The sequence below is a fragment of the Paroedura picta genome, chromosome 5 (genome assembly GCF_049243985.1).
Source record: "Paroedura picta isolate Pp20150507F chromosome 5, Ppicta_v3.0, whole genome shotgun sequence".
NCBI classification, from domain to species: domain Eukaryota; kingdom Metazoa; phylum Chordata; class Lepidosauria; order Squamata; family Gekkonidae; genus Paroedura; species Paroedura picta.
In genome coordinates, this window is record NC_135373.1 from 113,682,536 (window position 1) to 113,697,392 (window position 14,857).

A 14,857-nucleotide genomic window follows, 5' to 3' on the forward strand; every position below is an offset into this window, starting at 1 on the left:
TCTACCCCTTATCACCTTGAGGTCCTATCCAAACATCTTTCTGAGTGAAGTAAATCTATCTTAAATCTATCTTAAATCCATCACGAACTAATGGCCGTACACTCTTGGTATGTCTGTCCATGCCCGTATTTAAAACTTTAACCTGAGAAGGTTTTATGGGCAGTGGATTTTTGCAAGCGCTCAAGTGATCTCCCAGGCTTTGTGGTTCTTAGCGTGTTCAACAAGTATGACAACATTATCACTGTCGTCAGAGAATTTCTCGCCCTTTTCTCATCTTGAAAAATTACTTTGTCTCAGTTCCAATAAGCACTCTGCCAGTTTCCAGAACATTTTTGAGAAGAGTAAAAGCTGACAGACACACACACACACCCTTTTGATATTGCCATGATCTGATCTCATCTTCAGTCCTAATGGGGCAAGTTCTGTTCCTTCACTTGAGTGGAAGAAAAACTACTTCCAAGATTGTCCAGCTGAACTGGACAATGGGAGTGTTGGTTTTGCTTTTGGTGTACCATGAAAGCTGTCATTAAATATTCTAAACAGTTAAGGTATCTGAAAGCAGCATTGAGTTTTCAGCAGTTGCCAGAGCATCACAGTTCTGGAGCTTCATTCAAACGCCGCTGAGATCAGAGACTCTTGTACATTCATTTCTGGTTGTGATATGGATAGTGGGGATAATAGTGTGAATTCCAGTTATTCGAAAGTTCTCTACATGATGACATATGATGAATCTTCCCACAGTCTTCTGTGAGTACCATTGGAGAACAGGGCCCTCATTTGTTTGGGATTTCTGTGTCCGCATGTTTTCATCTCAGAAAGTTTGGCTACTTCCCAAGTGGAACACAGCAGATTTTGGAAATTATTAATCCATGGGATTTGTTCGTGGTGTATAAAAACTTCAGAAAGAATGTATTGATTAATTTTCTGATGTACTTTGGCAGAAGTGAAGCCAAGAGAAATAGGAGAGTCCATACAGCCAGCATTCTTGAAACAAATGCTTCCTGGGATGTTGAGTGGCAGGGGGACAAGCCTAGGGGGCACCGATGCTTGGTTAGAAGGTGTCTTGAACTTCTGTGGGGGGCTTTTCCAGAAGATTCAGAGTCTAGCATGGCTAGCACAGAAGTGAATTGTGGAGTGGGAGCTAAGAAATGAATGCTGAATGGTTGGATGTTTCTGTGCCCACTGAAACATTGAGATAGGTCCTAACCAGGTGCAGTATGTTCAGATGCAAAAATGTTTGTTCCTGTATATTACTCTTAATAATAAATTAATAAAATGCTTAATAAAATAAACATTGCCAGTCTGCCCCATTGAGAGCATACTTAGCACTGATATAAAATAAGGAAAGATGGTATCTTGTAGTGAATCAGCTTCTGTGGATGTGCTTTGATGTATTCACCATATAGCCCACATTCCTTTGTAAATCGGCTTTCCTAGGTTTTTACTTTCCTACAGCAGAAACAAGTTTTAAACTTGTTAATGTTGAATAAACACTGCTAGCTTGCTTAAGAAAACAGAGTCACAGAGTGATTAATAAAAAGAGCTCCTTTTGAAAAATATCCTGAGTAAATCTGGTCAGTCCATTATACTCCTAGACAGTCTTTAGGCTGAGCAAACACTTATAGCCCAGCTCAGCAGTCCCATCTAGCTCTGCCTTCTTGCCTGGCAGGTGCTTTTGCGTCCTCTTGAGATAAGCGGGTGGCTGCTCTACAATTTTGGGAAGCACTATGACTTTAGCTAAGTGGTCAGCTCAAATTAGATGTGGGAGAGAAAGAGATAAGGATGCTTCTGGAGGCTAATGCATCCCAAGGGAAAGGAATGAGCTGTTCTTGGGAGCTCTGGTGTTCTCCAAGGCAACAGAATAGCCCTCCCCAAAATAACCATCAGAAATCAAATTAGGAATCTTTCAACACATGCTTTATCCATGGATAAATACTCTTCAGGTTGCAATTTAAAATCTTTTAATCTCATAAGTTAGATAGCACGAATACGTAAGAGAAAAACTGACAAAGGAAACATTTTGGTTTGGGCCTTTCAATTTTTTAATCTCTGGCTTCTTAAATTGCAATCTACACATCCTGTCTGTATCTAGTAAAGTTGGCCTTTGGAATGCAGAACTAACTAGGCAAACAGTGGGTGTGCATTAGTAAGATTAAGACATTAATTTAAAATTATGTTTCCTTTATAGAACCCTTTTCATCTGCAGAAGATGATAAACTTGGGAAACTTCAAGGAGACACGAGACATGCTTTTGGCATGATATACCAGTTTAGAACATTCAGTCTTTTTCTGGTTCCTCTTTTACGATTCAAACACTGCATATGTGTTTAGACTGAGCTGTTGTTTCTTCCTGGCATTTTATATTTGAACTTTGGATCTCTCAGTCCTGGCCATGATACAGTCTTTCCTTTCTTCTCTCTTGTTTTTTTTTTTAAATATAGATGTTGAAGGGGGAAGCTTAGACTGTGTTGGGCTTCAGGCCTAATTTGGTGTAGGATTTTGAGATCGTAAAGCTGCTAAAGATGTCCGTTACAATCAAACCTGTGATGGCAAGAAGTGTTGCAGTTAGTCACCAACTTGAATTTATAGATTTTAGTTGTAAGCCACTTCAAGTGAAGAAAAGAGAGGCTATTTTAACGGCCTTTAGGGCAGCAATCCCCTAATATTTTTCCTGATTCTCCTCACCCTATGAATGAGGGTCATAAAACACTATGCCTCATGAAGTTCAAGAAGCGAAGAAACAGGATATGGGAAAGACAAGAAATAGCCTGCAAAACAAAAATGAAGGCAAGATTAAGTTGGAGCTGCTGAATTTATTTATTTATTTATTTATTTATGTATATACCGCCTTTAAGAGCCTCTTGTGGCGCAGAGTGGTAAGGCAGCAGACATGCAGTCTGAAGCGCTGCCCATGAGGCTGGGAGTTCAATCCCAGCAGCCGGCTCAAGGCCGACTCAGCCTTCCATCCTTCCGAGGTCGGTAAAATGAGTACCCAGCTTGCTGGGGGGTAAACGGTAATGACTGGGGAAGGCACTGGCAAACCACCCCATATTGAGTCTGCCATGAAAACACTGGAGGGCATCACCCCAAGGGTCAGACATGACTCAGTGCTTGCACAGGGGATACCATTACCTTTTAGCTTTATACCGTCTTCCCCAAAGGCTCAGGCAGTTTACATGAAACAAAAAAACAATACGGGTAACTCCAGTTGTAGTAATAATGAGGTGATAACAACATTAACATAATAACAATAACATTAAAGAACGGTGGAAACTGCAAAGAGCATCAGCTCAGCTCATACTGAAGCCCAGTGGGTTGGGCGAATGTGGAGTGGTAGTCGTAGAAGGGAGGCTTGGGGGCCAATGGGAAGTGGTGGTTTAGGTCGACTTCAACCAAATGCCTGGTGGAGGAGCTCACTTTTGCAGGCCCTCTGGAACTGTTCAAGTTCTGTCAGGGCCCTGATCTCCCATGGGAGCTTGTTCCACCAGGTGGGGGCCAGGATGCAGAAAGCTCTGGCCCTGTTTGAGGTCAAGTGGGCTTTCTTGGGACCAGGGACCACCAGGAGGTTGGAGGTGGTAGAGTGCAAGGCTCTTTGAGGGGTGTCGGCGGAGAGGCGATTCCTCAGGTATATTGGGCCCAGACCACGTATGGCCTTAAAGGTGATAATAAAAACCTTAAACCTGATCTGGAATTCAACCAGAAGCCAGCACAGCTGCTGGAGGATGGGCTGGATGTGGGACAATCGAGGTGCTGCTGTGAGGACCCAGGCAGCTGCATTCTGGACCAGTTGTAGTTTCCGGATCAAGGATAAGGGCAGGCCAGCATAGAATGAGTTGCAGAAGTCCAGTCTAGAGGTGACCATCATATGGATCACTGTGGCTAAATATTCTGGGGCCAAGTAGGGCGCTAGTAGTTTGGCTTGGTGAAGGTGGTAAAATGCCAGCCATGCTACCATCATGATCTGAGCCTCCATTGAGAGGGAGGCATGAAGAATCACTCCCAGGTTCCTGGCGAAGTAAGCTACTGATAGCTGCACTCCATCCAGGTTCGGTAGGCGTGCTTCCTCATTTGTGCCTTTCATGCCCAGCCACAGGGCCTCCGTCTTTGAAGGGTTGAGCTTCAGACCACTCTGCTTAAGCTACCCCATCACTGGTTCCAGGCAGCTGGCTAATGTTTCTGGGGGAGAGTCAGGGCAGCCATCCATCAGTAGGAAGGGCTGGGTGTCATCAGCATATTGTTGGCAACCGAGCCCAAACCTCTGCACCAGTTGGGCAAGAGGGCGCATAAAGATGTTAAATAGAATTGGAGAGAGAGCTGCCTCTTGAGGGACTCCACAAGCCAGTTGGTGACAGCTTGATGAGCTCTCTCCTAATGCTACACTCTGTCTGAGATTCTGGAGAAAGGAGATCAGCCACTGAAGGGCAGTCCCTATGATCCCAACATTGGTGAGGCGATGAGCTAAAAGCTCATGATCAACTATGTTGAATGCTGATGAGAGATCTAATAATATAAGCAGCACCACCCCGCCCTGGTCTAGCTGGCGACAGAGGTTGTCAATTAGGGTGACTAGCGTTGTTTCTACCCCATGGCAGACAATCCCCCAGTTGCCATCTCCAGGTTGTTGTCTCAATGGGCATTCAGAGGAGGTGTAAGAGCTTCTCATCCGTCTGGCTTCAACCAGATGCCTGGCGGAAGAGCTCTGCTTTACAGGCTCTGTGGAACTTCAACATTTCCGACAGGGGCCTCAGTTTTCCCGGGAGCTTGTTCCACTAGGTGGGGGCCAAGGCCAAAAAGGTCCTGGCTCTGGTTGAGGCCAGGCGAACATTCCCTGCAGACCAGGGACCTCCAGTCTATTATCATTTGCAGAGTGCAAGGCTCTACATGGGGCATATGGAGTTAGGTGGTCCTTTAAGTACACAGGGCCCAGTCCATGGATGGCCTTAAAGTTCAGAACCAGTACCTTGAACCTGATCCAATGCAGCTGCCTCAATGCAGGCCGGATACGGGTCCTCCAAGGTGTTCTAGCGAGGGCCCTAGCAGCTGCATTCTACACCAGCTGTATTTTCTGGGTCAGGGGCAAGAGCAGGCATAGAAATGATAAAGAGGTACTAGGTAGAAGGAAGTTTTTTAATTCATCAGAATTTTGCCTGCATATTCAAGGAAAGTAACATTACCAGATAGTATTACATAGTTTTTTTCAAGGTACCAATTCCAACACTCCAATAAGTTGAGAACTGCTGACACAGATTTCAAACTAGAACATTAAATTACAGTCAGTAAACTTAATGGAGACGTGTCACAACGGGGCTTCACTTTGTAGTAAAACTGGGGTTGCTTAACAAATTATTTGTTCTTTATAGAATACTTACTGTATTCTTGGTGGTGTACCTTTTACTTACTAGCTAAAATTGTTAGCTACCCTTGCAGGCCTGCTATTGTGAAGGCTTTTGTGACATCTCATAGGATGGCCAGTGTTGCTGTTCTGTTTTGGGGTCAGTCAGCTACAACTATGGTGTCAGTAACATTCATTTGTTTTCCTTGGTTTAACCGGTCAAAGCCTTCTCAAAAACTCTCCCCTGACCTCTGGTCCATTCCTTTGGCTTACAGCAGGGGTAGTCAACCTGCGATCCTCCAGATGTCCATGGACTACAATTCCCATGAACCCCTGCCAGCAAATGCTGGCAGGGGCTCATGGGAATTGTAGTCCATGGACTTCTGGAGGACCACAGGTTGAGTACCCCTGGCTTACAGCATGGCCTTTAAAAATCTAAGCTCCTTCACAGATAGGTTCTGTCCTGTGCTGGCTTTTTTATACAGTGCTAATATGCTAATCCTACTGTACTATAAACAGGGTTCTACAGTCTTACTGGGAAAGGGTTTTGACACCACTAATCTGTAGCTTTCAGCTCCTCCTGTTGCACAGCCGTTAATCCATCCAAAGAGTGTTTGAAACATAACAAAGGGACCAGAGCAGTTGTGTGTTTGTGAACACTGCAGAAAGTCCTACCGGCACCTGTTTCTGTTGATTGAGAGATTATCACTCTTCCACATTTGTTAATAGAGTTACGGAGCTGCAACTGGACAGACACCTTGAGACTGCTGACGAACAGCAGGTGCAGCTGCAGATCTGCCTGCATGTGAATAGTTTGAAGGATGAAATTTTGCAACTGACAGTGGTTGTCAATGCAAAACTTGTATTTTTTTTTAAAGAGGGGCTGTTGTATTTACTGAGCCATAAATCAACTGAACCTTCAATCTTCGTTCCTCCTCTACTAAAATGCCTTTTTCAAATCCCCAAAGTAGTTTTAGATAATATTCTAATGTGCAGTGAAGAATTTGTTGTTGTTAGAAACTGTCCATTTGATCATGTTCTTTTAAGTCAAGCAAATGGGTCCCTGCTCCTTTCGAGTAGATTCTCATCCTTTCCTCTGCTCCCTGCTTATCCCAGATTAGATCCTAAGGGTGGTGATTAACTGAACTCTCTTGCAGCTTTGTGTTGTACATTGTGAGATGTTCCGTTTCCTACCATTTCAGGCTATGACTGACACACATTTTCTTATTGTAGGTAATTCAGCCTCTTTTAGATCTTGATCAGAATCGCAGCAAGTTGAAGTTGTATATTGGACATTTGACAGCCCTGTGCCATGAACGGGACCCCCTGATTCTCCGTGGACTCACCCCACCTGCATCCTACCACCTGGATGATGACCACGCAGCTTGGGAGAAGGAGCTGCAGAAGATGACGATGGAACAGGTCAGGGTCTTCCTGCTTTTTAACTGTGGTGTGCTTCAGCTGAACACAGATCAAATTTGCAATGGATTCAGAGGCTATGATTAATAAATCTACAATGAGTCTTCGTGTCGAAGGGCCTCCCCCCCCACACTTGAACAGTTACAAATGAATTTTTAGTGCTAGTTTCTAAAATGGTCTGATTGCGATTGCTTTTAATTATGAAAACTATTGCCTAAAGTCTTTTGTCAACATTTTTAGGAAATAGTGCTCTTTTTATGTTTTATTTTCCATTAGAAAAATATTCAGGATCAGTAAAGGCATTCTGTTGTATGTTTAGAGAAGGCAAGCAGAGACTGTAAAGCAGTGGTCCCCAACCTGCGAGCCGCGGCCCAGTGCCGGGCCTCGAAGGCCATGTCGCTGGGCCGCGGCTCCCTCTCCCCACCCCCCCCCCGCAGTAAAAAACTTCCCAGGCCGCAAGCTTACGGCCCGGGAAGCTTCTTACTGCGGGAGGGCGGGGAGAGGGAATCAGGGCTGGCCACGCCCGTGTGGGCGCAGCCCAATGCGCGGCCGCGGCCCGCGGGTGCGGCCCGATGCGCGGGCACAACCCGCGGGCGCGGCACGATGCGTGGGCGCAGCCCGTGGGCGCGACACGGTGCGCGGGCGCAGCCGATGCGTGGGCGTGGCCCGCGCGGGCCGCGGGCTGCGCCCCGATGCCCTGCCGGTCCCCAACCTCAGAAAGGTTGGGGACCACTGCTGTAAAGGAACTGGAGGAAAAAGGAAGGAGGTCTCATGTCTCCACCCAGTGAGTCTGATGTATAATCATGTAGTACATCCTGAGAAGTTTAATTGGGAGGAAACAGCTCTGAGAGAAGCCCACATAGCTTGGCTGATCCTCCTACCATATTCAGAGAAGAGCAGTTAACGGTAGGAGCAGCATGTATGACCTGAGCCCCAGAGCCAATGATCAAGCACCGCCTCATACCAGAAGATCGGCCTTAGCTTTCGGCCTTAGCTTTCTGGAGTGCTTGTTGTGGAGTGCTCCAGAGATCCCTCCATGAGGATGGAGTGATAAGAACGCAGTGGGGAAGCAGAATAAGTCTGCAGTCTCACTCAGAAAGTTTGCAGATTGGCTATATATAATGAGCACCTTGCATACTGAGTGCTGCATAAAGCATGGCATTGTTTCAACTTGTCATAGCAACTAGTAGTTGTTGAAATGAAGCACAGAGTTATGTGCTGGTATAAGTCCAGTCCAACTCAGATGTAGGCACACTTGAACCTACTGTACTTAATGTATTTAAGTACACCTAGTTCTCTGTGGGATTTTGAGTGAAGTGGTACCATTTCCAAGTGACTTTATGGATAAGTAATTCTGAAAGTCTGACTACTTTTTAAGATTCTGAAATATAAGAGAGGACCCAAACCTTAAGGCATGCACTTTTTCTGTTTTGTTGAGTTGTTGAAGGCTTTCACAGCCAGAGTCAGCTGAGTCTTCAGAGGTAGGACATGGCAAGATGGGAATCTCTCTGTGCCAAAGTACAGAGAGTATGGCATGGAGAGATCCCCATCTTGCCATGTCCTACCTCTGAAGATGCCAGCCACAGTTACTGGTGAAACATCAGGGACTAAAGCGACCACACCACGGCCACACCGCCTGGAATATCCACAACAGCCAGTTTCTGGTTTATTGTTTGACGTTCCGTATTTAGATACTTCTTTCCTTTCCCTGGTAACTGCGAAGTACCTGAGGATTTAGTGCATCAAGGAGCATCAATCTGACATTTTAATTTTCTTTAACAAGTTAGGCGTGAAGGTTGAATGACTTCACTCCAGATACCGTTTCTCCTCGCCATTATATTGAGCCTTCGGTCCTGGCTTGATGCTTCTGTGGAGTTATTGTTTACACAGAGCTCTCATCCCGCTCCTTGTTTTGCCTACTGAAACAGCTGGAGTCAATTAAGTGACTTGCCAAGGCCGAAAATGCATTCTCATTCTGGTGTATGTTCCTCCATCACTCATATTACGACAAAGATATGTAAATAGAGACTGCCTTTCATATTTCGAAGTGGACTTCTATTCCATGTTCTAACTTTAATTTTCATTCTTTAAACAGTTTTTTTTTTGCAAAGCATTTGATATTGTTTACAGACTGCTTTTCACTCCCTGCTTATCCAAGCATGTGTTCAGTTTAGCTTCCTAGTGCCTTTGGTCGTTCCACTATTGTCCTTTCCTGTCCCAAACACTTCCTCCTCCTTTCTTCAGCTTAGTGAGGTGCAGTGGCTGAATTTATCATCCTTGTCAAGCTACACAGCAGTGTCTTTCATCAGTTCCTGCTGCTATCTTCATCAAACTCCAAACTCCCTATCTGCTTTGCCCTGGATTTTTTCCACTCTTCCTCACTGGCTTTTTAAAAGTGATGTGTAGCGTTGCTACTGTGACATGAAATGCCTCTTCATCTGAATTAATCTGGCGTATAGTTTGCTGAAATCAAACATGTGTGCGCTGAAGATATAGCTGACTAGTCCCCCGCTCCCCCTGCTTTTTGCTTTTATTTAAGAATATATATTGCCAATATGATTCAGTGCCATATTTGTGAACCTGGAACAGTTGCAGTAAAATGCCAGCAACGGCTACAAAGGAATTCTATGCAATAGTACATCCAGGGTTTTTGCAGCTTGTACTTTTTTTTCAACCTCCTCTGGTTTTCATCTTTCATGGTGGCTGACCTTTTCTTCTTGCATTTTTAACTTTAAAACAATTGTAGTCCAAAAAAGATGACAGCAAAATAGCGGCCAAATTCTTGGAGGCTAACAGAAGCAAGTCCAACAATTCAAAATAACGAGGGGTTTCTAAAGATAAATGTGTCTACAACACAGTCCGAGGAATGGTGTGCATTTCAGTTCTGTTCCTGTCTTTACACATTTATGAGAAATAGACCATGTTTTCCTCCTCGGGATATATTGGGCCAAAAAGTACGTCCCCCCCCAGCTTCTTAATATGCCGTTGCAACTGACTCTCTGTTGATCTTTTTTTTTTTTAATCATAGAATTTTTAATAAGCTGCCTAAACGGGCTCTGACTCAACAATTGTCTTTCTATCCTCTAAGCCAGGGATAGTCAACCTGCGGTCCTCCAGATGTTCACGGACTACAATTCCCATGAGCCCCTGCCAGCATTTGCTGGCAGGGGCTCATGGGAATTGTAGTCCGTGAACATCTGGAGGACCACAGGTTGACTACCCCTGCTCTAAGCATCTGGAGGTACCTTGTTTTCTTAAATTAAACCAAACTGTATGTTTACTGGTAAAACACACAGCACAACATAATATAGATGTGCTACTGATTTTACCTAACCCCATCATGTTTCTGTGACGCCTACCCTATCTGTGTTCTCCTTTAGCTAAAAGCACCCCAGCTTTCCTATATTATCATGGAGATTTCCAGCATTTGCAGTACCTATTGTTTTGTTTCCTTCTCCAAACACCTTTTGTTTTCACATTTTTCAAATACGGCTTTTTAATATCCCTAACTGGGTATCATTTCCTGGCACATGCTCCTGGTCAAGTTCAGAGTCAGAGTCAAATTACCTTTATTGGCATAAAGAGCCAAGTTGTAACCTGTCACCCTCTACATCACCTGGACCAGCACTCCTCATCCCATAGGGATAAATCATGCCAAGCTTGAACGCCCTTCAACAAGGTCAGCATATCCAAGAGCTTGTGTTAAAAGCTCCTCTGCAAGACTTTTTGATACTAGGTGTTCTCTGCTTCCATTTGGTTCAAGTGCAACCTCTCCATCTTGTACAGGCTGCCTAGTCTCCAAAAGTTCCCCAGTGCCTAACAAATCTTAAACCCCTTTATTCATGCAAAGCCATCTGATTCACTCGTTGAGAGCGCCAATCTCTCTGTCTGTTAGTTTGCTCCTTCACATGGAGTAACAAAACAAAAAACTTCACAAACAACCATCAAAGTGCCGTCTCCTGCCTAGTGACCTAAATTCCCCTCACCTAGAACTGCACAACTATCTTCCCATCAACTATCTTCTTCTGCCAACATATATCATGACCAGCCGTCAGTTACTCCCCAGCACTGCTTCCCAGCCTGTCTGGGCAGCACTTGAATTAAGCAGCCTTTGCGCCATGTAGATAAATCACTCATGGTCACACCACCACCTCAGGCCCAGTTCTCTTCGTTCCCCCCAGATATGTACAATTTCTGCCCGACAAGAGATACATTAATCCATGCAAAGACATAGCTGTGCAGTAACCACCCTACTACTGCCTTTCTGCTTTTGTCTTTTATTGGCTTTTTCCTTACCGCTATGTGTTTGGGACTATGCAGTTACTCAAAAGAGAAGATAGAATGAAAGTCCCCTTTTGCTAAACTGGCAGGGCCATTTCGCACGGCTTCAAAATAGCACAATGGTTGCTAATTGAAAACGCTACTAATTTGCCTTAACGCACGACGTCGCAGACAATCTGCAACACTCCTGAAACCAATCAGCAAAAAGCGCTTCGTTGTAGCGCTTTCAGGGGAATCCAGAAAAGTGGATTCACCCTCCGGATAGCGATACACTCCTGCAACCAATCTGCAACACTAGCGCTAAAGACCTGTGCGTTACCATTGTTGCGGGTTCTTCAAAGTCCCTCCTCCTGAGCCTGTCCTCCAAACTTCCGGCGAAGCGATCGCCATTTTTTTTTCTCCGAGCGAGCGGGGATAAACGCACCAGCGAGCCTCTTTCTGTTTAGAGGCTTCCCTGGCTTCAGTCCTTCACCTTTAGTCACTAAGCACAAACCACATAAAAGCCCGTTTGCTGAAATAAAGTCCCATTATTTTTTACACATTAATTCAGCCGAAAATCGGGCCCGTGAGGGGGGGGGGATTTTTTTTTTATCACTCGAGGCAGCGTGCCAACGATCATACAATCAAACGACAGCTCACATTAGGCAGCTGGATGGGTCTCTCCGTTGCAACGAATCTACCTAGATTCGTTGCTATGGGTCTGTTTTTTTTTTAAAAAAAACCTTTCTTAAAGGGAAAGGGGCTGTTTGGGAGCATGCTAACGGCTGCCCATTGGCTGCTTGACGGCCAGGGGCGGGACGAGCTTGGCAATAGCGCTTCCTTTCTAGCGATTTCTGCCGAGACCGGAAGCCTGTGTGAAATGCTAAAAAACGCAACTGATTCCACTACAAAGGCAGGTATGCATAACGACGAATTCCACTATTTTAAATGGCGATTTTTCATTCCGCAAACAATTTGCAACAAAGATCCCCGTGGGAAAAGGCCCGCATAGTTGCCTAATTTGCTCATCTTTAATGTTTCTCAGTTGCTTTATCACTGTGCTCACCCATGAAGCTGCCTTTGGTCCATCCAGAAGGAGAGTTGGTTCTTATATGCTGCTTTTCTCTACCAGAAGGAGTCTCAAAGCGGCTTACAGTCGCCTTCCCTTTCCTCAAGGTCAGTATCATCTGCTCAGATTGACAGCAGCTCTTCAGAGCCACAGGCAAAAGTCTTTTACATCAGGGGTAGTCAACCTGTGGTCCTCCAGATGTCCATGGACTACAATTCCCATGAGCCCCTGCCAGCATTTGCTGGCAGGGGCTCATGGGAATTGTAGTCCATGGACATCTGGAGGACCACAAGTTGACTACCCCCTGTTTTACATCCTGTGTTGCTTGGTCCTTTTAACCAGAGATGCAGAAGACTGATGCTCTACCACAGAGCCGGGGCCCCGTGACACGTCACTGTCAGAGCTGTCTTGTTCAAAGAAATGGGGTTCCCTAGCTAGGAGCCCTAAATGTACAGTTATGGCAAAACCTTCACTCTCCTGCTGGTGGCAGAGGCCATGTGCTTGCACACGAAAGCTTATACCTTGAATAATAAAATCAGAGTCCAGTAGCACCTTTAAGACCAACAAAGATTTATTCCAGGCGTGAGCTTTTGAGTGCAAGCACTCTTCGTCAGACTAAGAACTGACCATCGTAACAGTAGGAATATATAAGCAAAAGTGAATCCTGTTACATTAGTAAACTGTGTCATACTTTGAATAAAACCTTCTTGGTCTTAAAGGTGCCACGGGACTCAAACTTTGTTCTTTTTTCCCTTAATAGCAGTACAAAGAAATCATGGTCTGACCTATAGCAGTTTTAACTAGCCTTATAGCAATATATTCTAGTAGCTTTTTGTGTGACTTGACCCGTTCCAGGATATGCTGTGTCTTTTATGATCTTAGATATTTCAAAAACATGATGCAGAATGTTTACGAAGATTTCAGTGGAGTGAATTTATGCTTTAGCGTTTCCTTTCCTTCTTCCATTTCAAAATAAATTTCAGCAGGTTATTTTTTAAAAATCTACAAAAAGAGATTATAAAAAGTATTAGCTATGTTAACTGCCATAATTTATATTGGGAATATTCCAGTAGAAGCAGAATCTCATTTTATAGTTAGCTCGGGGGGCAGGCCCTCTTAGGGAGAAAAGGGTATACATTGTGTTGATTGTGAAAGGAGGGCTTCTCATTGAATGATGGCCCTCCAGATGTCCGTGGACTACAATTCCCAGGGAATTGTATTCCTGGGAATTGTAGTCCACGGACATCTGGAGGGCCGCAGTTTGACTACCCCTGGCCTATGTTGTAGCATGGGTTGCAACTGTTTCCTCAAAAAGAAATTATAATGCATGTATTTGTCTCTAACAAAATGTCTCCAAACAGGAAGAATCCCAGACCAGCTCTGGATTTTGTGTCTTCTCTCAAAGATGGCTCTCGGTTATACATCCTGACATTATATTTTCATATTTCCTCAAACACTTCCGTGGGTCATGAGGACAGATCGCTGTCTTTAAAAGTAACCTGAGATGCTGCCATAGCTAAAATGAATGTGTACACTTAACAGCCCATATGCGTTACTAAGGGAGGACAGATTTCCATCCTTCTGTAATTTGGAATAGGTTGATTCAGACTTGCGTTCCACTGTGCCTGCTTTAAGATCATGCATGGAAAATTCCTGTAATTAATTTCTAAAACGGCTCTGGCACAATTAGCTCCTACTGCCGTTTCCTGTTCCTTGTGTTCATATAATGCTCCTCCCCCCTTCCGCACTGCCACCATTTTAAGTCAAGTCTGTACACAAGCAGTTGTGTGGCTTACAGCATGTCACTGTGCACACAACTGGATTAGCATTCCTTTTAGTTAATGGAAGGATCCAAACGCACGTCTAAGTTGAGATCCAACTGCACCTTGCTTGGCTTTCAAATTAATCTCTGCCTTTAATTGAATGGAAAACAAAGCCTAGTAGGATCTGCACTAACTTGCCAGGACGTTCCATTAACATATATATACATAACTGAGCCCTGATTCAGTGTGTGCAGTCTCTCATGCCATAGTTTGCCTAAATGGAAGAAATTCATGTAGATAAAAGCAGCTGAATGCTGCTGCAATAGCAAAGTGAACCTGTGCAGCTGCCTGTCCAAATTACACAGATCTAAACTGTTAACAGCTGCATAAAAGTAAACACATTAGTGCCACTCTGCAACAAGAAAAAAGGCTGCAAGAAATGGCTAAAGCTGGGAGGAAATTTGCAGGGTGAGAATTTCAGAAATATTTATGTATGTTGTTTCTTCCTGGGAACGATGGTATGCATCTTTTGGTCCCTCTTAGTTTCATGGAGTTCTGATGGGTAGCTAAGGCAAGGGAGAAGCTGTAGAAGAACATTTCATTTCTGACTGACAGTTGTATAACAAGATGAAACACTGCTTCACAAGTGAGGTAATCAAATCCTCAGAGCTTCATCTTTCACATTTCCTTTCCATGGTAGAAGTTACACAGTTGTCTTAATCAGTACCCAGGCATAAGTACTTCTGATACTGTAATTATCATCAAGAAGCAGTGCTTTCCCAGAAGTAAATTTAATAATATCAGTAGATCAGAATCACACAGAGCTAGAAGAGACCACAAAAGGACATCCAGTCCACCTTCCCCCCCCACACTTTCAGAGATGTGCATGGATGCATGCACACATGCTCTCTCTATCATCATGTAGTGTTTAAAATGGGATTTGAATGCATCTTGTGTATTAAATGTGTTCCAAGAATCTCCTTAGTTATATTCCACCTTTCCTGTGTATTTCAT

At 44.3% G+C, this 14,857-nt stretch overlaps 1 protein-coding gene across 22 annotated transcripts in view; it reads left to right on the forward strand.

The window, feature by feature from the left end:
- ERC1 (ELKS/RAB6-interacting/CAST family member 1) overlaps positions 1 to 14,857 on the forward strand; it is a 216,196-nt gene that overhangs the window by 188,923 nt on the left and 12,416 nt on the right. For 16 of the 22 annotated variants that reach the window (XR_013231416.1, XM_077340007.1, XM_077340011.1 and 13 more), the window contains one exon: positions 6,566 to 6,754. Coding sequence is in view for 15 of the 22 variants with exons in the window: in XM_077340007.1 (XP_077196122.1) it covers positions 6,566 to 6,754 (189 nt within the window). In the remaining 7 variants the exon portion in view is untranslated. Of the gene's footprint in view, positions 1 to 6,565; positions 6,755 to 14,857 lie in introns of those variants that run through there. The other 6 variants (XM_077340022.1, XM_077340023.1, XM_077340026.1 and 3 more) reach the window with 1 other exon arrangement.